This window comes from Prionailurus bengalensis, chromosome B4, assembly GCF_016509475.1.
Source record: "Prionailurus bengalensis isolate Pbe53 chromosome B4, Fcat_Pben_1.1_paternal_pri, whole genome shotgun sequence".
NCBI classification, from domain to species: Eukaryota; Metazoa; Chordata; class Mammalia; order Carnivora; family Felidae; genus Prionailurus; species Prionailurus bengalensis.
Window position 1 is genome coordinate 48,983,238 of NC_057358.1, and position 23,843 is coordinate 49,007,080.

General features: G+C 39.0%; 1 protein-coding gene across 2 annotated transcripts in view; it reads left to right on the forward strand.

Annotated features, from left to right (window-relative positions):
* The window catches only part of PTPRO (protein tyrosine phosphatase receptor type O), a 240,097-nt gene that overhangs the window by 164,139 nt on the left and 52,115 nt on the right, over positions 1 to 23,843 (forward strand). For both annotated transcript variants that reach the window (XM_043561933.1, XM_043561934.1), the window contains exons 9-12: positions 323 to 516; positions 1,679 to 1,790; positions 5,819 to 5,970; positions 7,145 to 7,265. In XM_043561933.1, the coding sequence (XP_043417868.1) occupies positions 323 to 516; positions 1,679 to 1,790; positions 5,819 to 5,970; positions 7,145 to 7,265 (579 nt within the window). The remainder of the gene's footprint in view (positions 1 to 322; positions 517 to 1,678; positions 1,791 to 5,818; positions 5,971 to 7,144; positions 7,266 to 23,843) is intronic.

Sequence of the window (23,843 nt, forward strand, 5' to 3'; positions counted from 1 at the left end):
TTTATCAGAGTACTTTTGGTGGGGAGGGGGACGCAGTGTCCATGCCCAAGTCATTAGCATCATATATGGGGGGTCCATACTCATTCACCCAATATTCTACATCCAGAGTCATAAATGACTACAGTTGTATAACCTGGGGTCTAAAGTTAGCAACTATTACTCAGAAAAATAACATCGGAGGCAAATATGATTTATTCAATGACCATATCAGAAGGGCAAAAACTCTAGTTTTAAGAAGTTTGAAGCCATTTCTAAGACATTTGAAAAGATATTAAACCTTTCTTCTTGGCTCTCTTTTCTCATCTTTCCCTGCTTCTTCTAGTTCCAACAGGAATAAAGGATTTAATGCTCTATCCCTTGGGTCCTACGGCAGTGGTTCTGAGCTGGAGCAGACCTTACTTAGGAGTGTTCAGAAAATATGTAGTTGAAATGTTTTATTTCAACCCTGCAACAATGACATCAGAGTGGACAACATACTATGAAATAGCAGCGACTATCTCCTTAACTGCATCAGTGGTAATGGTTCCTTAAGTAGCCGTCACACTTCCTGTGTAAAGAAATTTGCCTTTCTGTACCAAGTGTGTCAGAAAAAGTTACCTGTAAATACACATGGGTGGTTTGCTACCTTCAAGATTTTTTTAGTTGTTTTTGCGTGTAGGACTGTTTTTTTTCCGAGGGAGAGATTGAGAGAGAGAGATTGAGAGAGAAATAATTATGTGAAGCATGCTTTCATCCCTAATTGGGCATATCCACGTTTTAATAGAGCTAAGAGCTTATTGTCCCTCTCTGTCCCTAGGAGGAAAACACAAAAAGTTACTGTTAGTCATTCAATAATTAGTTGACACTGTTTTAACACTAGTGATGAGTATTCTTAACATCTACACATCACTTAAATACCTATGATGTCAGGTTATTAGAGGATGCTTTTCTTTCTTTTTAAAAAAATCTTTTTTAATGTTTATTTATTTTTGAAGGAGAGAGAGACAGAGTATGAGCGGGCGAGGGACAGAGAGAGAGGGAGACAGAGAATCTGAAACAGGCTCCAGGCTCTGAGCTGTCAACCCAGAGCCCAGTGTGGGGCTCGAACCCACAAACTGTGAGATTATGACCTGAGCTGAAGTTGGACGCTTAACCAACTGAGGTTGGTTGCAACCAGGTGCAACTAGAGGATGCTTTTCAAGAGAGCAGGGAAAGATTGCGCTTTCTGAGGCTGGAATAATTTCTAAGGCACAGGTCACACATGAAGTGCACGATTGCCCTCTACCCGGTTGATGACTCTGGTATTTGCCACCCAATAAGGATGCATGATTATGGTCCAAACTGGGAGAACACAAAGTCGTGAGAGGCCAGTTTTTGTAGAAATAGGCGAATGTGTATGTACAGTCGCTTACAAATAAGTACTATTTCACATGCGTAATACAACGTAGGAAACTGCAAAACGAGACCAATATTAGTAACATTTGACTCAATACCTATGAATCACTTTTTTAAAAGTTCTGTTTGTAGATCATTCTATTTACATGCAGATATACATACATGTATATACATACAATACAAAAAGGTATGGGAAGGAAAATAAAAAATACTTATTGATAATTTTCATGACCTAATAAAAGTAACTCTATTCCAAAAATAGGATTTTTTCCCCCTTGCTCTTTTGTCTCCTTGCTCTTTTTAGAGGATAGCCAATCTGCTGCCAGCATGGTACTACAACTTTCGAGTTACCATGGTAACATGGGGAGACCCAGAACTGAGCTGTTGCGACAGCTCCACCATAAGCTTCATAACAGGTGAGTGGTGTTATGGGAACGGCTTCCACGGGGAGAGAACGCCATTTTGAGGAGTTTCTGAAGAGATATATCTCCAGAAAGCGCTAGGCACTCACCCAGCACTGACTGAAGCTCAGTCTCATGGAAGCTAGTATCCTTGATTCTGAAAGTTCATTATTTGTTTAAATGATAGTCTTTGAAAATCAAAATACATTTTCATCCTGAGTCATTGTCCTTTATTTATGTGCCCCTGTTTGGAATCGATTAGAATAGAGATGTAGCAGACAGAACTTTGGGCTTCAACTGATTTTACCCACTCAATGATTTTGTTTGCTAGAGTGCCTCCATTTCCTTATTAATTAAAGTTTTAAAGTCACAGGCTGATGGCAGTATTGTCCACAGTAGGAGTTAAAACAGGCTTTGGAGACTGATGGACCTGGGTTTGAATCACGGATCGGCCATCTACCCTGTGTAACCTGCGCATGTTAACTTTTGTAAGCCTTGGGGTTTTTTTTAAAAGCACTGAAACAGTTGTTAACTCATTTTCATATAGCAGAGATAGATAACAGAGGTGGTCAGAGATGGCAATGAAAGGGGGATTTCATCAAAGAAACACTGACTATTTCTGAATCCTATTTGAACTATGATTTTTCAGGAACTTTTGGTTGGACTACAAGGCTATAATTAGTGTTATACTGAGAGAAGATGTGAGAAAAATATGTTTAGGTGAAGAAAAATGTTACCAAAATGTATTCTTCCCTGGACATCTAGTTTTACTCTGTCAGACTTTATCAATGAAAGAAAATGCAAAGAAATTAATTGCGTGGGAGCACCTGGCTGGCCCAGTTGGTAGAGCATGCAACTCTTGATCTCTGGGTTGTGAGTTCGAGCCCCATGTTGAGTATAGAGATTACTTAAAAATAAAATCTTGGGGCGCCTGGGTGGCGCAGTCGGTTAAGCGTCCGACTTCAGCCAGGTCACGATCTCGCGGTCCGTGAGTTCGAGCCCCGCGTCGGGCTCTGGGCTGATGGCTCAGAGCCTGGAGCCTGTTTCCGATTCTGTGTCTCCCTCTCTCTCTGCCCCTCCCCCGTTCATGCTCTGTCTCTCTCTGTCCCCAAAATAAATAAACGTTGAAAAAAAAATTAAAAAAAAAAATCTTAAAAAAAAAAGAAGAAATTAATCATGTGAATTCTTACACTATCAACATACATAGTATATCCCTTTCCTTTACTAGACAATATCTGGAGCTCCCTGTGTTCCAGATATTAATAGTAATACTAGAGTAGACAAGTGAAAGACTACCAAAATATCAAAAAGGTAGAAAATACCAATTATGTGATGAGTAATGTGTGAGCTTCTTGACTATATTAATAATTGCATACTTAATTTTAGTTACATTTACCATATAAATAATTCATACAGCTTAACTTTATTGACATTGCCTTTCTGAGAATACTTTTTCCCCCTCAGACAGAGATGTCTGAAAGGAGCCCAGACTTTGCATCTGAAGACGTGATTGAGCAGACCTGGCCCTCCAGAATTCTAGCTATCAGACTTTGAGCAAATTGTCCTAATGATCCTCGACTTCTTTTTTCTCATTGGCAGAATTCAAAATGTGACCTAACAACCAGCTAATAGAGCAAGACCGAGTGTTTTAGAACTCTCTGCAATAAAGCAGAAAACCACCTTGCCAGGCTCTCTATGGTGTCTCTGAAGGGGGACACTGGAAATGAACCATTAACAGGATTTGGAGTTCTGGACTCAAGTGGCTTAGGTGTGCCTTTCAGAGCTGGGAACTGACTGGGACCTGGCAAAAGTTATGGGCCTGGCAAGTCTGAATAGTTCTATGGTTAATAAGTGAGCTGCTTGGCTAGGTGAGCAGTCTATTGTCTCCAACAAATTGATTTTTGTGAACTCCTTATCTTTTGCTGGGACAACCTCCTGTTTTAGTGTATGTGCTGCCGAAGCGAGCCCTCCTGGGGCTATCTCCTAAGTCATGCTGACACTGTCCCTTCACGTTGTCACCTAAGCATATGAATATAGATAGTCTCAACTCTCCCATCTGTCAAATAGGCATAATAATATTTCACAGGTAGTGTGAGAAGTAAATTATATAATATAAATCATTATTAAAATATATATGGGCACTGACTTATTTTTAAAGCCAATTGAAATCTTTGCCTTATCTCGTTTTGCTTTTCTTCCCTCGTCTCAAGTTTAAAGGAAACAAGGATATCACACTTCTCTTTCCCGTGCTTTTAGTTGTGATCCAAAACGCCAAATAGTGTGATATAAAAGGATACAGGAATAAAATATTTGAATAAGGTGTGATTTATTAGGATCTCTGGACTACTGTCTTTGTTAGGCAACTTTGTCTGCAAGTCAAATGAGTAGTAATTATGCCAGTGTACCAAATTATGTTTAATAAACAAATAGTGACATCTTGTGGCCTTTCAGCAATATGCTGAATTTTAAGGCAACAACATGGCATACAAAAATCTAAAGATCTAGTTAATTATTTATGTGCGGGGATCTGTGTTAATACTTATACAATTTTAAATACGTTTCCGGGTTTGCAATTTTAAAAGTGTTTCTTGTCCTCACTAGAATTAAAACATGAGAAAATATCCTTTGGCAAAATATAAGTATAGATACATATGTATAACGAAGTACATAGAAATATAATGGAGGAAAGAAGCCATAGGTATTATTCTCTTTATTAGACTATTCTGAAATACGATTTGGGTTTGTGTTACTTGCTAGCTACAGAAATGTATTTTACACTCTATATTACAAGTCTCTTCCGTAAAAATTGTTCTAGAAAGCATAGTTATGAATGTTTGTTACGAGTACTTGTAGCATATCGAGGAAACTAAATCCTCATGGTTTATAGAAATTCTCCTCCAGATATTTCCTTTGGTCTTGTGCTGTCTCTCAGAATGGAACACTTGCTTGTCCAAACCAGCATGCACAGGGAACTGAACTTCACCTGTGTGTGTGTGTTTCCTAAAATCTTCAGAATTATCAGTTAAGCTTAAAAAATAATTAAAATATACATTCAGCGCTCATATATTATAAAGCTGGTAATGAACTCTCCTCCCCATTAAAAAATTTGCATTTAAATGTGTCAGAATGTAAAATAAATGAAGAAACTCAGTGTTAGAAGTTAGCTTTGTGGTGTGATAAAAGAGCCCCTTCTTTCCTTCCTTGCTACTTGCTTCAGTAACATTTATTAAGAGCCTACTTTTTGCAAGGTGCTGGTTAGACATGATCAATGGTATTGCTTTGTGATTTTATATAAACAATATTTATTTTCTGCCCCTCTAATCATTGATCTTACTGCCCTTTATTTCTATAAACATCTTTGCTATACCACAATAAAAAATATACTTTTATAGGACCCCAAGTTTTCCGGTACTGCTTGGAAAATCAATTCGATAATGCCTTATACTATTAATTTATTGATGCAACAAGTGGATGCAAAGAAGTGAACATTTTAGGAATCTTCTAACTATGAAATCAATATAAAAGACCTGATATCCTCAGGTACAGATGGGTCTGGCCGCCTTGTGTCTGGGCCATACAAGGTGGGGACCCAGGAAATAAGTGCCCAGCTTTTACCACCAACCTTCATTATGTTACTGAGAGGTCCTGGGATCCCCAGGACCATCTTATGGCGTGAATTTTTTAAAGTTTATTTATTTTGAGAGAGAGAGAGATAGAGATAGAGAGAGATAGAGAGAGAGAGAGAGAGAGAGAGAAAGCATGTGAGTGAGCGGGGGAGGGGCAGAGAGTGAGAATCCCAAGCAGGCTCAACGATGTCAGTGAGGAGCCCAAAGCAGGGCTCAAACCCACGAACCATGAGATCATGACCTGAACCAAGATCAAGAGTCCGATGCTTAACCAACTGAGGCACCAGGTACCCCTTTATGGTGTGAATTTTAATTCTCTAAGTTAACTCTACATGGGATTGCATGCTCTGTTGGTAAGTACTTTAATTATTATTAGTCTCTTATTAAACTAAAATGTGCCTCTTCCCTTCCTTGTAGCCCCAGTTGCTCCAGAAATCACATCTGTGGAGTATTTCAACAGTCTGTTATATATCAGTTGGACATATGGGGACGACACAACTGACCTCTCCCATTCTAGAATGTTACACTGGATGGTTGTTGCAGAAGGAAAGAAGAAAATTAAAAAGAGTGTATGTTTTTTTGAATCCCAATATCAGGCATCTGAACGTTTATTTACATGAACTCTTGAAAACCATTAAGCAAACATTTATTGAAACGTTAAACAAATGGTTTATGCCAGTTGGCACTGTTTTGGGCTCCGGAGAAGGGACAGTAAAAAAAATTAAATTCCTCCTTTCAGAGGGTTTACCTTTTAATCTTTAATAGTGATCTCTAATCGTTAAAACTACTCATCATTTACATTGAAAGTTATGATTTGAGGTTTTTATTCAGGATGTCAAACATTTTCAAGAAAACCACAGTTAATATGTTTTGATATTTTCTCCATATATCACCAATACCTAAATATTTGGGTACATTGGAAATACTGATTTCTTTTCTCCTGCTTCATTACACTTTTGACATGGCGTTAAGGTACAGACTAAACTACTGTAAAAAAAAAAAAAAAGCATCGCTCGAAGAAAATAAAAGCTTGTTTCTCTCATGCTAGCATAGAACTGTCAGAGCACCTCTGCTGTAAAGGATCAATCATCCAGGGGTCCAGATTCTTTCTGTCTTGTTGTTTCTTCTAGAACTGTGTAGTCTTCATTTGCATAGCTGAACCTTATCATTATATCCATATTCTAGCATGCGGGGAGAGGAAAGGAGAAGATAGGGAGGCCCAGCACTTACAGAGTGTAGACAGGAGTATAAACTGCCCATGTGACTTCCACTTGTGATCCATTGGTCAGAAGTAGATCACATGGTTCCCTCTAGCTATAGAGGAAACTAGGAAATGTAGTCTTTAGTTAAGAAACCAGGTGGCTATAGATATGACTAGGTGTCTTCTAGCTTCTCAGCTAGGGCTGAGTTATATACATATCAGCAGACACCTAGCAGTTGCCTTTTCTAAAATTTGCTGTGAATAAGAAGAAAAGTATCAGAGTAGTACCTATTCTAAATAGAGGATTAATTGCAAAAATGTTCTGATATTTATTGTGCACGTGTAGAGCTACCTTGCATTTGGTTCAGTTGAGGAATTCATATAATTTTCAAAGGAAATAAAGTATCCGTAGGGTTGTAATCAACTGTAGAAAGCCGCATAGAATAGAGAGAATGCCTACCATAGCCCTGTAGTTGTTTGGAGTGGTATTCTAGTTCAAGTTCATTAGAAGTTTAAACCTTCAATCTTGATGGATCTTTCAGGTAACACGCAATGTCATGACTGCGATTCTCAGTCTGCCTCCAGGAGATATCTACAACCTCTCAGTAACCGCTTGCACCGAAAGAGGAAGTAATACCTCCATGCTCCGCCTTGTCAAGCTAGGTAAGAAAAATATACATGGGGGTGTTTGTGAAAATAGTCATGCCCAGAGAACTAGTGTTTGCATCTCTTGATTTGTCATGGTCTTTTCAATTCGATGAAATAACAGAAAAATGTTCACTCTCTTTCATAAGTGCAACATAAACATGTATGTTCAACTTAAATGTTTATGTATTTTTGAGAGACAGAGAATGAGCAGGAGAGGGGCAGAGAGAGAGAGAGGAGGGCAGAAGATCCAAAGCAGGCTCTGTGCTTATAGCAGAGATCCTGACGCATGGCTCCAACTCATGAACTGTGAGATTATGACCTGAGCTTAAGTCGGACACTTAACCGACTGAGCCACCCAGGCACCCTCGTTCAACTTAATATAGGTTTCTGTGAATGGAATTTTTGCTATTCTGGGAGTCAGGAGTATTCCCCATCCTTAGTGAGATTAGAGAAACGAAGAAGTCTTAGGAATTTAGAAAAGGAAAAGCCTTAGAGATTATCTAGTGCAGTGCTTTCAACCCCTATCAGACACCATTCCTTTCTCATGTAAGTATTATGTGATGCCCTTTTTAATATCTCAAATTGAGACTTATAGATAAAATAACCCACATACTGATTTTCAAAGTTGATATAATGTCCTAACTGTAGTGTAAAACCAAGGTAAAAGAAAAAATTATAACAAAATCATATGGATTCCCTGTGTATTTGTTCAGATACAGTGCTTCTGTAAGTCATAATGGAATTGTCTAATGACTGCACATAATTAAAATGAAAAAGTTGAAGTTTACAAGCAGTAAAGGAATCAGTAGTTCTTCCATGCACGTATAAAAGGAAATAAAGGAGTGAATAAATAACTGAGCAAGCATAAGTACAAGTGGACCCTTGAATAAAAGTTCGAATTAGGATAAGTAGTAAGAGACTACATGTATTTGCATGTGATGAGAGAAAGAGGAAAATAACCTTAATTAAAGTAAAGAGAACATGCCAAGAAAAATAATAGGCTGTGGATGAGGGGAAATGAGGAAAGTGTAATATTCTTGCAAATGAGCTGGAAATGATTGTGTAGTGTAGTGTCAAAATAATTATTTATATTATGAAATACAACTAGGAAGTGACACTATTTAGCACAAAACACATCTTTTACATTCAACAGTTTTCCACATAGTGAGGTATACATTTAGTTTCTGATACATAAAGGGGCCTCAGGGATAATAGTCTATAATCAGCAGCAGGCAAGAGAATGGATTGGCAAAAAGTTGTGGGGTAGTGTCAGTGTAAGAGGGGCCACCTAGAAATGAATGCACTTCAATGTGTGATTTTCACAGCAGAGATCTCCTTTTTATATTTTGAAAATTAACAGTATAGAGAATGGCAATATTGAAAATCAGAATATTTTCAAAACACTTAATGCAACTTACTGACATCCTGTTTCGGATGTCTGCTAATTTATAGTCTGTATCTAAGTCTGTTCCTAAGAGTGTCAAATTGTCACTCTCACCACCTATGTTTATAGGTGTAGCTGTAGGTAAAGACTGATCCAGGGTGTTTTATTAGCAGCTTAAACAAACACCCAGAGTACCATTGCTGGTAGGGATGTAGCTTTAGAAAACTCGTAGCAAATCCCAAACAAAACAAAACAAAACAAAACAAAACACAGTCTTTCCTTAGTTTCCCCAGTAGTTGCTTTTCTCTATAATTCAGTGCATAAAACACTCAGTCTTAAATCTTTTTGTCTTCTATTGGCCATGGCAAAAATTAAATCCTCACACTGACACCCTTTAAAATTGGGTTGTCCGGGTGGCGCAGTTGGTTAAGTATCCGACTTCAGCTCGGGTCATGATCGCATGGTTTGAACCCCACATCGGGCTCTGTGCTGACAGCTGGGAGCCTGGAGCTTGCTTTGGATTCTGTGTCTCCCTCTCTCTCTGCCCCTCTCCCACTCACACTCTGTCTGTCTGTCTGTCTCTCTCTCTCAAAAATAAATAAACATTAACAAATTTTTAAATAAATAAATAAAATTAAATAGGTAGCTGGAGATACATAACATATTAAATAGAAACTATTGGCAGAAAAAGTAAATTATTGAGTAATTTGTAAATAACACCTTAATTCCATTTAGGTATTTTTCTTAATGACAACTTTCTTCTAAATTATTTTACTCAACTTCCGGAAAATCTTTTCTAACATTATTATGTGATAAAGTACTTGCAATTACATTTATAGTGGATTTATTTTGGTATGACATTACAAACATATGTGGGATGTGGGACTTGGGACAGTTTTTCTGTTTGGAGCTTTCTTGATCATTGCAGAACATCTAGCATTTCTGCTTCCTGCCTACAGAAGCCCAGTTAACAACCTTCCTGGTGGCTATTAAAAACATGCCTACAAATTTACAAACACCCTCCCATTGAGAACCATGAGTTCAATTTCATTCACTGCGGGCAATCTGCTCTTCTTCCCCAACGGTCTGTACTTCAACTCTAGGAATGTGGAGATCACCAGCTTCCAACGTTGTGTGATCTTTCTATTAAAAAAAAATTGCCTGCCTATCACTTGCAACTGCTATCTCTGATTTTGTCCTTCGTGGATATAAAAGTCCGTTCAAAACTTGTTTCCAGGTAACTGGAATTGCTTAAAGATTATGCTCACATTCCCATGCCTTTCTTTTCCCCAGCTTTATGATTACAGGAGGCTGTAAGTGTTTCTTGGGTCCTAGCTGCTTTCTCTAACTCATTTGGTTTGTTCAGAGGTGGGTCTTACCAAAGCAGCAATTAGGGAGCCTATTGAGAGCCTCGCTGTTGCCATAATGTGACATTATGGTTGATATATGATCAGGAGTATGAGTTAAAGTCCTGAGCTGGTACAATTATACTCACACTACACAGGCGTATGAGTAAAAATCATGATAGTTCCCAGCCCAAATTTATCATGAGGTTTTGAGGTTCCATATCTTCCTGTTAGCAGGCAGGACTACTTAAACCAGTGTAGAAAGGTCCTTTAAACTTTTCAAGAAGGGAAGGCCAGTTTCCATAAAAATTATTTCTTAAAATCAATAAGGTTTTCCTTTTTGTGATCTAAATATCAGACAAAATACTGCTTCTACATCATTGCTCTCTGAAAACAAGACAATCTGTATATAATGTGCCTGAACTCAGCCTTTTTCCCCCTGAAAACTAAATAATTTCACTTGTCATCCATTTGTCTAGAAGTCTATTTTCTATTCCACTCATCACATTATTGTTTTTTGGTTCTTTCAATTTTCCATAACACATATGGCCTTGCCTACTGTAGGTGCTCAAAAGATATTTGTTGAACCAAACTGCAACACAGACCTCAAAGTTGAATACATTCTACCAAATTTTATCTTTCAAAGAAGTAAAATAACATTTTGCTTTAGTAATAACTGATTGCAGTTATCTTTTACTTCATAGAACTTTCATTCTAGTCATTTTATGTTCCTTTATAGCATTCATTCGGTGTCCATAGAAGTCATATGAATTCTACTTTACAGAAACCTGCAACTCTGGCACACAGATTTTTAAGGCTAGTGTGAATCAGAACGATGTTGTTAAAGCTAGGACCAAAACGGTTTGGCTAACCCTGAGGTCGGTTTCTCTGTGATAAAAGCCTCTTTGCAATGGCTCTACTTGGTATCATGGAGGGCAGGATCTACATCTATGAGAAGAAACCAGGCTACGATTGAGTCCAGTATAATATAAAGTAATCCAGGATGGTATGTGCAAGGGTAGAGAGCCTCAAAGCAATTGCCAAAGATTCTCAAATATTATGTCACCGATCAGCATCCACAAGAAGACATCTACCAACAGTGGTACTGTTTGCAGGGCATTGAGCCCATCATCCTATTAAGAATTGTAGGTTGTCAGTAGTTTCACGGTACCATGGGGGTATGTGATGACAGTTCCCTTTGGCAGTCAATACAAATGTGAATCAAATCTGCGCTAAGAAATGTCATTTTACAAGAACGTACTTGTCTACATGCAACTGCGGCTTCAACCAGCAACCAGTCATAACTTCTGGTCTTGGTGAATCCACTTGAAACTCTGGGCCAACTTTAAGAGAACTGGGTAAGTTTACACCAGATAAGCAACCATTCAAAAAATAAAGAAAGGGAAAGAAATAGGGATGAGAAGGGTTGGGCCTATCACAAAATAGCTCTATGGTAGTAGAATATCCATTCATGAATTCATTCGATGAATACAAACTGAGAACCTTCTAAGAATTGCCCAGATGCCAGACTACTTGTAATAATGAACTCGAAGGGTTCAGTTTCTGTTCACAAGGAACTTAGGATCTGCCGAAGGGGGAGATGGTAAGAAGTGCTGTGTACCACATTAAAACAGGGTAGTGTGGGACAGTGTATAAGCAGCAAACCCTTCTCTGAGGAAGCAATGATGAGAGATATGAATCACAAGAAAGGACCTGCCATGAAAAGTTTGGGAAAGGGCATGCAAAGCAGAAGGAATAGGCAGAGACCAAATTATACAGGATTTTTAAGAAGATGGAGTTGAGATTTTATTTTGGGTGTAATAAGAGAGAATTTAAAGAATTAAAAATAAACAATCTGACATATTTAAAATAATCCCTCTGGTTGCTCAAGGGAGGAAGGATTGTTGGGTTACCAGTGAAGATAGGAAGACCGATTAAGGCACCATGTGCCCTAACTTTAAAAATAACATTCATGTTTTGGTTTTCTTCTTCAATATTACTTTGGCTATTCAGGGTCTTTTGTGGTTCCATACAAATTTTAGGATTGCTTGTTCTAGTTTCAAGAAGAATGCTGGTGAAATTTTTATTGGGATTGCATTGAATGTGTAGATTGCTTTGGGTAGTATGGATATTTTAACAATATTTATTCTTCCAATCCATGAACATGGAATGTTTTTCTATTTATTTATATCTTCTTCAATTTCTTTCATAAGCGTTCTATAGTTTTCAGCATACACATCTTTTACATCTTTGGTTAGGTTTACTCCTAGGTATTCTATGATTCTTGGTGCAATTGTGAATGGGACCGGTTTCTTTATTTGCCTTTCTGTTGCTTCATTATTAGTGTATAAGAATGCAACTGATTTCTGTACATTAATTTTGTATCCTGCAACCTTGTTGAATTCACGTATCAGTTCTAGCAGACTTTTGGTGGAGTCTGTCGGGTTTTCCGTGTATAATATCATGTCATCTGCAAAAAGTGAAAGCTTGACTTCATCTTTGCCAATTTTGATGCCTTTGATTTCCTTTTGTTGTCTGATTGCTGATGCTAGAACTTCCAACACTATGTTAAGCAACAGCGGTGAGACTGGATAAAGAATTTGTGGTTTATATATGCAATGGAATACTACTTGGCAATGAGCAAGAATGAAAAATGGGCTTTTTGTAGCAACGTGGATGAAACTGGAGAGTGTTATGCTAAGTGAAATAAGTCATACAGAGAAAGACAGATACCATATGTTTTCACTCTTATGTGGATCCTGAGAAACTTAACAGAAGACCATGGCCGAGGGGAAGGGGGAGAAAAAAAGTTACAGAGAGGGAAAGATGCAAACCATAAGAGATTCTTAGAAAAACTGAGAATAAACTGAGGGTTGATGGTGGGTGGGATGGAGGGGAAAGTGGGTGATGGGCATTGAGGAGGGCACCTGTTGGGATGAGCACTGGGTGTTTTATGGAAACCAATTTGACAATAAATTTCATATTAAAAAATAGCATTCTAATTCGGGGCGCCTGGGTGACTCAGTCGGTTAAATGTCTGACTTCGACTCAGGTCTTGATCTCACGGTTCGTGAGTTCGAGCCCCATATCAGGCTCTGTGCTGACAGCTCAGAGCCTGGAGCCTGCTTTGGATTCTGTATCTCCCTCTTTCTCTTCCCCTCCCTCATTCATGCTCTATCTCTCAAAAATAAATAAACGTGAAAAAAAATTAAAAAAATAACATTCTAATTCAGTAAGTTCCATTGGAAATGAGGGCAACTTTTAGTTAAGTGGTAATAATGGAGATGAAGACAAATGGACAGAATTCAGGAGTTATTTTGGAGGTTGTGTCCATAGAACTTGCTTGTGGGGTGAAAATAGGAAATAAGAGAAAGGGAAATTAAAATTAACTCCTAGGCTTTACTCTTAAGCAACTAGGCTGGATGGTGGTACAATTCACTGAGACTGACACAACTAGAAAACCTAGAAAAGGAGTGACTTTGGGATAGGGTGAGAATCAAAGATTCTTCTCTGGACTAAAAAAAAAACCAAAACCAAACTGAGAGGTCATCCAAATACAGTTGTCAAATAAAATGATTCTTGTTATGTGTCTGGAGATCAACAGCGAATTCTGGGCTAGAAATATAAATTTTGGAGTGTCTAGATGAGATCACTAACTAGTAAGCAGAAATAGAGGAGAACCACTTCCAGCACTTGGACACTGAGCAGAGAGACTGGGAAGGTATAGCCAACGAGGTCAGAGAAAACCAAAAACAGAATGTATACACCATCACTGTCAAACTTCTGCAGTATCCTGACCACAGCTGTGTTCAGACAGGTTCAAGATAAGGAATCAGGTAACTTCAGTGCCAGGAGAGGTTTGGAGGTAATTGAATGAAACGTCCTCATCTGAGCAAGCTGCAACCTACAGAAATTTGACTTCAAACACTGTTGAGTCTGAGTCAAGAAACAGTGATTTGGCACTTTCTGTCCATCTGCTGTTTATGTTTTCCTGGATTTGGAGTGTATTTTTTTTTCTATAAACTTCTTTTTTCAGTGAAAACTCCTAATAGAGAAGGAAGGAATTTCACACCCACTGTGTGGTTTTCTCTCTTCCTCTTTTGGAGTTTGGGTATTAATAACATTGGCTTGATTTTCTTAATCTCAGTCATGAAAAACTTTATATAGATTAGAAACCTTTAAACATAGTTTGGCTATGGATAAGAAAGAATCAATATATTTTCAGGTGTTAGGAATTTGGGGCATATTAGAATCTCTCTGTCATAAAATTTCAGTGATTACAAATAATTATTTCTATTTTGATGAAATGTAATTTCTTACTTAAGAAAAACCCAGCTATTATACAGTACTGCCCTTCATGATCTCATGCTCAGTTGAGAACATTTGTTTATTCTTATGTTGAAATCATTGAGTTCACAGTTTGGGAAATGGTTGCTTGGATATATGCAGCCCTTATTTTTGGTAAGAAGTGAGTGAAATGCTGTGAGTCAGAGCCTACTGAAGTCTAATGTACCTCTCTCTATCCTCCCGTGCCCTTTTCTTGGATCATGTCCTGGTAAGTGACTACCTTGTTACCCCTCTCACCCCCCATCAAAAAGAAATGAGCTTAATAAGATCTAAATGTGAATAAATTGTGTCAATGTAGCACAGAGAAAAGGAAAGATGGATGGATGAATGAATGTATGAAAGGGAAGAGGAAAGTGAAATAAGAAAGAAAATATGCATATCCATTCTATCTCTCATCTATCTATCTATCTATCTATCTATCTATCCATCTGTCCATCCATCCGTCCACCCATCTATATTGACTGCCAGTCAGAAAAAAACTAATAAATTAATTAAGCTACTATGCTTTAAAAAGTAATTTATTCTAGAGGCACCTGGGTGGCTCAGTCAGTTAGGCATCTGACTTTGGCTCAGATCACGATCTCATGGTTGATGAGTTCGAGCCCCGCATTGGGCTCTGTGCTGACATCTCCGAGCCTGGAGCCTGCTTCGGATTCTGTGTCTCTCTCTCTCCCTCTGTGCTTCCCCCGCTCATTCTCTGTCTCTGTTTCAAAGATACACATTTAAAAAATTAATTTATTCTATCAATCAACACATATTTATTTAGCATTTACTATGTGTTACATACTAATCTAGGTGCTCAGAATACAGAAATGAACAAGACTGACAAAAATTTCTACCCTCATTCTACTGGAGAAAAAGAGACAATAAACACAAATATAAGGACATCAGATGCTGTGGAGGAAAATGAGGCAGAGAAGAAGCATAATGAGAAGCAGAGTGCAATTTTTGTAGGCGGTGGCATAAGTTAAGCTTCACTGTGAAGGTGATATTTCAGTCAAAACCTGAAGGAGGTAAAGGAGTGAGCCAAACAGATAACTGGGAGATTTTGTAGGCATAGGCAACTGCAGGTGCAAAGCTCCAGAAGCAGTGGTATACCTGGAAGTTCAAGAAAAGATCAGGAAGGTAGTGTGGCTGAAGTGGAAGGAACAAGAGAGAGAGAGAGAGAGAGAGAGAGAGAGAGAGTAGTAGAAAAGAGGATAGAGAGGTAACAAAGGAGCAGATCATGTGGAGTCGTTGAAAAGACATTTCACACCAAGTGAGATGATATTCCAGTAGATGGTTCAAGCTAAGGAGTCATATGACCTGACAAGTTTCACAAGATCACTTTGGTAAGAATAGTGTTCAGGGATCAAGGTAAAACAGGAAACCAGGTAGATAAGATGACCTTACATCCTAGTTACCACACATAATACCAGTTTACACTGCTATAGATCAGTTAAAGACTAGTCATCCTCTTTTGCAATTCTTTTCTTCCCTAAAAGTATTCCACTTTGGACATATTTGATAAATTACACAGTCACCTTAAAGTTAGGAGACTACTGCGTGTACCCAAATACGAGATTATACTTGCCTGTGCCAGGGTGTTTGCCGTGAAGGTGATGAGCCGTGAGCAGATTCAAAATTTATCTTGAAGATGCCAAGATCTTGGGCCTGAGCAGTTGGAAGGACAGAGGTGCTATTTATTGAGTTGGGGAAGATCATGGGAGAGGCAGATTTGGGTGAAAGATCAGAAGCTCAGATTTGGATGCATCCACATTTGAAGGTACCTGTTAAATATTAAGGAACAGATACTGAGTAGGCAATTAGATAAAAGAGCTTAGATTCTGGAAGATTTAAGGATTGGGGGTATAAGTTTGAGGGTCAGGAAACAGACTTGATGAAGTTATCAGGGAGTAAATGAAGAAGAAAGCATGCTATCCAAGGACTGAGCCCTGGCACTCCAATGTTAAGAAATGGAAATGGTGTGAGGGAACCAGCAAAAGAGCCGGAGAAGGAGTGGCCGGTAAAAGACAAAGGACCACAGAAAAGTGTGATGTCCAAAGAACCAAGCGAAGAAAGTACTTGATTGATCAGCTTACACCTGCTGGTAAGTCAAGTAAGATGTGGAGTGAGAATTGGCAACCCAGGAGTTATTGGTGATTCAGAAAGGAGGCATTTGGGTGGAATAGTGAGGGAAAATTATGCTACTAAAAGTAATTCAAGACAGGGCGCCTGGGTGGCTCAGTCGGTTAAGCTTCCACCCAAGTCATGATCTCACGGTTCATGAGTTCAAACCCCACATCGGGCTCTGCACTGACAGTGGGGAGCCTGCTTGGGATTCTCTCTCTCCACTCTCTCTCCCCCTGCCCTGCTCTCCTTCTCTCTCTCTCTCTCAAAATAAATAAACTTTTCTTTTAAAAAAGTAATTCAAGAGAGAATAAAAGAAAAAAGGAAGACAGCTGGAATAACAAAACTTTTGAGAAGTGTGATTATAAAGAGGAGAGAAAATGAGCAGGAGCTGAGGATAAAAGAAGCCAAGAGTTTTTATTTGTTTGGTTGGATTTGTTTTGTCTTTCTTTCTATTTTTTTAAGTGGGTGGAAACAGCTTTTCAACGGCTAATCAAAATGATTCAACAGAAAAGGGAAAATTGATGGTGCAGGATAGTTTAGAAGGTGACACTCATTAAAATGATGTTCCTTGCTTGGGCCAGAGGAGACAGGACCCCGGGGTGCCAGTAGAGGGGGTGGCCTTAGACGGGGTGAATCTGTAGTAAGGAAGAGTGACAGAGCATAAGGCTGCCAATAGAGTAGGCCAGTCGGGTGAGAGCGATGATGGAAGCTTGTGGGAGATTTCTCCTACTGACTTCTTACAAGCGTGTTCTTTAGGTTTTCAGAGGACCATGATTGCCCTGCTACCCTTCTTGTATGGCCCTATGTGGCCAGCAGCCTTCATGTATGGTCCTACACGGCCAGCAGCCTCATGCCAGCATTAGCTTCTGGGTTGGAATGCCAGGCATGTGATGTTCCGTGGCTCTGTTCCTAGTCCTGAGGCTAACTGATGCCTCTTCTTAATCTCTCTCTCTCCCATTTCTCACTGTGGTCTCCTGAGTTTCACTGCCATTTCCAGCTGCCCACAGCCAAACCACACAAAAAGGACATCCTTTTAAGGAAGTCCTTAAAAGCACTTCCCCTGCACCCCATGACGTGGACTGATAGGGCAGCAACTATGATGTAGTGATTTCAAATGTATAAGCAACTGCCCATTGTGGAAAAGTTGCCCTTTGGGGAAAAAGGAACTTTTCAGAAAGCCCTATCGTCCTCAATTATATGGAAACAGATGGCAAACACCCACATTTTCGGGGAGAAATCCAGGTGTAGAAGGACCCTTAACTAGGTGTGCAGAGGTCTGGATCCCAGTTTGTTTGTTTTTTTTTAACATTTATTTATTTTTGAGAGAGAGAGACAGAGCATGGTCAGGGGAGGGGCAGAAAGAGACACAGAATCTGAAGCAGGGTCTGGGTTCTGAGCTGTCAGCACAGAGCCCGATGCAGGGCTCAAACCCATGAACCATGAGATCAGGCCTGAGCCAAAGTCTGACACTCAACCGACTGAGCCATCCAGGCGCCCCTGGACCCTAGTTCTTGTTCTCACAGACAAGTTGTGTTACCATAGAAAAGTGGGTTAGGCCCTCTGGATTTCAGGTGCCTCATCTACAAAGTGAGGGTCTGGACTAAATAATCTTTAATATTCCTTCCAGTTTTAAAGTTCATACCTGAGTTCAGAATAAAGGCAACAAGGCTAATGATACAATGAGGGTAGTGATCCTTTTCTAAGAATTTGGTGAAAATAACTCTTAACTAAATAAAAATGCTAAGTAAAAAAAAAAATCATATTCTTGGAACCAAAAAAAAAAAAAAAAGAGGAAGTTAGATATACTGTTTTGAAACTAAGTAAAGTTAAATGAAAGCTGTCTTTGAAAAATTCTGCTAATCGTTAGAAGTTAGTTGAGCTGGGAAAACCATAGAAACACCCAATGACTCACAGAAGGGGATGTTACACTTGCTATCATTAAGCCATAAAGAATTTATTTAAAATGTAATGGAAATCATGGGTATTTCTAATTCCTGAGAAAATTGTGTGTTTTCGATATGGAAATGGCCTAATTATAATGTAATATTTGCCTGAATTTTAAAAAATATTTCCCAATGTTGTTTTTAACTTTGCTCATTATTTATTAAAAGAATCTCCCTGGGGCGCCTGGGTGGCTCAGTGGCTTAAGCGCCTGACTTCAGCTCAGGTCATGATCTCGTGGTTCGTGAGTTCGAGCCCCACCTCGGGCTCTGTGCTGACAGCTCAGAGCCAGGAGCCTGCTTCGGATTCTGTGTCTCCATCTCTCTCTGCCACCCACCCCCCTCCCCGCTCAAACTCTTTCTTTCTCAAAAATAAATAAACACTAAAAAAATATTTTTTTAAAAAATTTTTTTTCAACGTTTATTTATTTTTGGGACAGAGAGAGACAGAGCATGAACGGGGGAGGGGCAGAGAGAGAGGGAGACACAGAATCGGAAACTGGCTCCAGGCTCCGAGCCATCAGCCCAGAGCCTGACGTGGGGCTCGAACTCCCGGACCGCGAGATCGTGACCTGGCTGAAGTCGGACGCTTAACCGACTGCGCCACCCAGGCGCCCCAAAAAAATATTTTTTAAAGAACGTCCCTAAATTGACAAGAGAATAGGCTTAGTAAACTTCAGCTCTAACACAAGTTTCTGTTGTTTAATATAAATTTTCATCTTCTTAATTTCATTGCATATCAGTCTGAACTCATTATGAATAATTTCTCTACCACTTTGCTTTTTCTTTCGAATATTTCTTTCTGTTGCGGATGTTGTTTTTGACCACATTGGACATACTTTATGTGGCTGACACTGTTTAAGTCCCAGGTGTTTTCTTTGACCAAGTTGAATATAAGTCACACGGCTTACACTGCCGAAGGAGGAACTGCCTGCCTTGAGGGAAATAAAAATAGATGTAAAAGACATACAATAATATAGATGTTGAACCGTTCTTTGTTATCTGAAGAGGATACCAGCAAATTCCTGTCACTGATACTGAGGATTGAAAATCGATTTTGTCATATTGACCGTTTTTTTACAATGTGTTTTGGTTGAATTCCTCTTATCACCAATGTCACATTTGTAAAACTAATAGGCCCTCACGGATATAATCTTGGCCTCATTAGCATCATTCTTTCGGCAGCTAAACCAATGGGTCACATTAAAATAAGGAACAATGTAATAATTGTCAGGAAAAGATGGTTTTTAGGCAATAAATACATTCTATTCTTCTCCAACTCTAACTATTACACCTGACTCCCTCTGGAATTTCCTAGGAAAGGAAGAAATTTGCTTCCAGAACAAAGAATAAGAATCAGGCACTAGCTCATACTTTACTCAAGGTCACCTTCACTCCCCTGAGACCCTAGGGAACAGCTTGAGCCTCTCATAATCCAATCTAAATTAAATGGTAGAGGTAGCCTTACAGCTTTCCTTTCTGCCCATGTTCTGCGCATTGTATTTAATTTCCTTATAAAATTAGGTTGGATTCCCCACTCAAATAGGACAGGCACTGAAAAGGAGAGAAGAGAAGGGAAGAAGAGGGCCAGACAGTTGAGTATAACATCAGCAACGCTAGAAAGCTGTTCAAAAATATTTTAAAGCAAACAATTCTGTATCTCTACCTTATTTTGTAAAAATAGTACATCTGTCTCCTTTCCCCATATCCACAGTCTCACAACAAACATCGTGGACTCTGAAATGATTTTAAACAAAAGGAAATCTGATATTATGAAGCAAGGGAATTTTGAAGGAGTTGAGATTTCAAATGTCACTTTGGAAAGTAGACAGTGATAGTAGCCAGGGGGATTTCTATAGCTAATATCTACGTGGCTCTTTATATTATATAAAGAGTTTTTGTGTCCATCGTCTTAAAGCTCATTGACTCTTCATAAAATCATTGAGGTCTCTCTATCCCTCCCTTTTATAAGCTAGACTATATTTGAGATTTTGAATAGTAAGAGACTGTATTCATTTGCTAGAGCTCCATAGCAAAATATCACAGATCGGGTGGCTTAATCAATAGATATTTATTTTCTCACAGTTCTGGAGGCTAAAAGTCCAAGAAGAAGATATCAGCAGGTTTGGTTTCTCCGAGACCCTTCTCCTGGGCTTCCAGGTGACCGCCTTCCAGCTGTGTCCTCACATGGTTTCTTCTCTGAACCCATTCATCTTTGGTGTCTCTTTGCCCAAATTTCCTCTTCTTATAAGAACACCAGTCAAACTGGATTAGCGCCCACCCTAAGGGCATCACTTCAATTTACCTGTTGAAAGGCCCTATCTCCAAATACATTCACATTTTTGAGGTGCTGGGGCTTAGGTCTACAACATAGGAATGTGAGTGAACACAATTTAGCCCATAACACAGACCAATCAAAAGGCGTTTGCATGTCATTGTATTCCCTATCACATGAAATTGCCTGGGCAGTATTTAGCCACCACTCCCTTTTGGTCTTATGCCCAAGGATGGGAAACAGAAATCATCTAAGTCATGCTAGGCTATGGAGTTTAGCTGACCTTGCCTTCTTATGAGAGGAGATAGACAGCAAAAGGGGGGCCTCTCTAAGCAGCTTCTGCCAAGAATTTCCACACTTCTGCTCTACCAAGCAAGAAGGAATGCTCTAACCCCATCCTGTACAATTGAAATATAATGAGAGCCATATATGTAATTTTAAATTTTCTAGTGGCCACGTTACAAAATACTAAGAAGAGATGGGTGAAATTGAGTTTAATATGCCTATTTAACCAAATATATCCAAAGTAGTATCACTCTAATATGTAATTGATATAAAGAAATATAAATGAGATATTTTTATTCTTATTTTGTACTAAGTCTTCAAAATTCAGTCTGTCACTCTTATAGCACCTCTCAATTTAGACTAGCCATATTTCAAATAGTCAGTAGCTGTATGTGGCTAATAGCTACTACTTTGAACAATACAATTCTAACATTTAATACATATCCTGGGGCAGATGTTGTCTTGTGTAGTGAAATTTAATTAGAATCCCTTCTCAACCCAATTACACCTCCACTTATGAAATATTGCAGTAATTTTCTTTGTTTGGAATAGCTGAGTGAAATTTCTCCCCAAAACAGCTAAAGAAATATACCTATCACAAAAATCCTAAACAGTCCTCAAACAGGTGATTTGTATATGTTATTCATTGACCTACAGAGCTAATATGCATATGTCTTTCAGAAAAGAATACTGAGATAATGGGTGCAGTGACTTTGGAATCATCTCTTGCCCCTGCATAACACCTGAAAGGAAAAATTTGTTTTGTGGCTGGCCAAAGGAAAGGAAAAATTTGTTTTGTGGCCTTTGGAGATTTACCTGAGGATCCAACTTATCACCTAGATTCACATTTTTTAGCCAGACCCAAAGAAACCTCTACTCCATTATTAAAGTCATAATCTTTGGACCACTGCGAACGCTTACAATTCATGGCAATCTTTGACTCTGCCACTGAAAGCTGGTAATTTTAGCAACACGATCACTGTAAAAAGGCAGAGGACATCAAGATTCAACCCCAATGTGTCTGATCTTGCCTGATGCTTAAATCTTAACAGCTCTGATTAATGAATCTTGACCTGTGGTTTAAATCAGTCAATAGATAAGATTTATTGAGCATTTCAGGTGACTAGTTCAAGGTGAAGACAAAAAATAATTTATAACACATGGTATTTGTTCTCAAAGAATCAAATGGGACCTAGTAGAATCAGGACTTTACTCACGTAGATCAAATAGGGTAACAGAAGGTCAGAGAAGGGATAGATCATCAAAAGACAGAGTGAACAGGTAAGGCTTCAGGAAGAAAGGAAGACTTTTTCCTGATCTTAGGATGATCCAAATAGAAGGAAAAGTACATTGAAGGGAAATACATGAGTTGAGTAAGAGTACTGCTTGTATGGTAGTCAGTGAGAAAATTGGCCCTACCAAAGGAAACATTTCTGGGTAGGAAGGATGGTGATGAAGCTGGATGGGTAAATGTGGCTGATGTTAGTAGGATCTTCAAAATTCGGCACGTTTGATGTGATGCAGTAGACATTGATCACAATAGATTATTATGCAGATAGGATTTAACATGAGCAAAGTGGTATTTTAGGTGATTTATGCCTTCATTGACAAATAAGAAAGAACTGATTAAAAGCAGGAAAAAGAATTAAAGGTCTGTCGTGTTGATTGATAAAGTGTGATGACAAAAGCCTGAACGTGCAATATAATAAAAAGAATAGATAAAAGGAAGAGATGACAAGAATTATTTGAAGATATGCTATCAGGGACTGAGAAACCAGAGGAGAGCCTCGTCAATTGAGAGAATGGTGTTGCTCGTCAGAGTATCAGTGGTTGGAAAGCAGATTGATTTCGGGAAGGCGGAAGACTCAAGGTCTATTTTGACCCTATGGGAGGTTAAGGCAATAGTGAAGTATTTGAGTAAGCAAGGATGATAGGGGATTGGAAATACACGTGTAAAAAGTTGGATCTGGAAATTGAGACCTGGGCGGTATTCTTGTTGGATAGCTAAACTGATTTTTTTCTACCCATCAGGGGAAAACAAAAACAAAAACAAAAACAAAAAGCAAGACATAATGTCCTAGGGAACCTAATCAGTTTAAGAGGCACTCTGAGGAGAAATTCTGTCTTGTGGATTTTGAGAAGAGACATAACCAAGGTTCAGCCCAAAAATCATCCATCTCTGCCCCCAGACAACCCTCACTTTTCTCCAAAGATTCAAGTTCTATGAGAGTCAGAGGACCTATTCTCTGACTCATACCTATTGGCAGTGACAGTTATAAAAGATGTGAGAAGTGGAAGCTGACCGCTATGTTTCATCAAGTGGACAATTCATTGCAAATGAGAAGGGGGTCCTGACATCTGTTGTGAATCAAACCTGCCCGAGACTAACCCCTCCCTTTCCTTCTTCAGCTTTTCTGCCTAACCTCGTCAATTGGCTCTAGAAAGAAAAATGCTTCTTTTTAGTTGCACACAAATTTAAGTTGTCTGGGATAAACCATGAGAAGAATGGTTCTGACATACTTCCTGGTTCTGAATAGGGCCATGAGGATGGTATTCTAGAACGAAGGTCTAAACCTTCCCCCACAAAGATAATGTATATGTCAAAGGAGTGAAATGGCCTTCAAGAGCTTCTTCAAGCACTACTAAAAGCCAGGAGCTAGAGGACAGATTTGGGGGCATGGGACAAATAATAAAAAGAAATCCAAGTAACGAGCAAACAGTTTGGGTAGTTGTCTAACAGGGACATGCAGGTGGTCGGAGTATGATGTTTCATGAACCTAACAGCAAGATATGTGATATGTCAAACAAGCAATGTCAAGGAGGTCTGACAGGGGGTAACAGGGACTCTGGCATAAGCACTGGGGTTCAGGCATAGCACTTTGCGTACTGGAGGAGTTCAAGGGA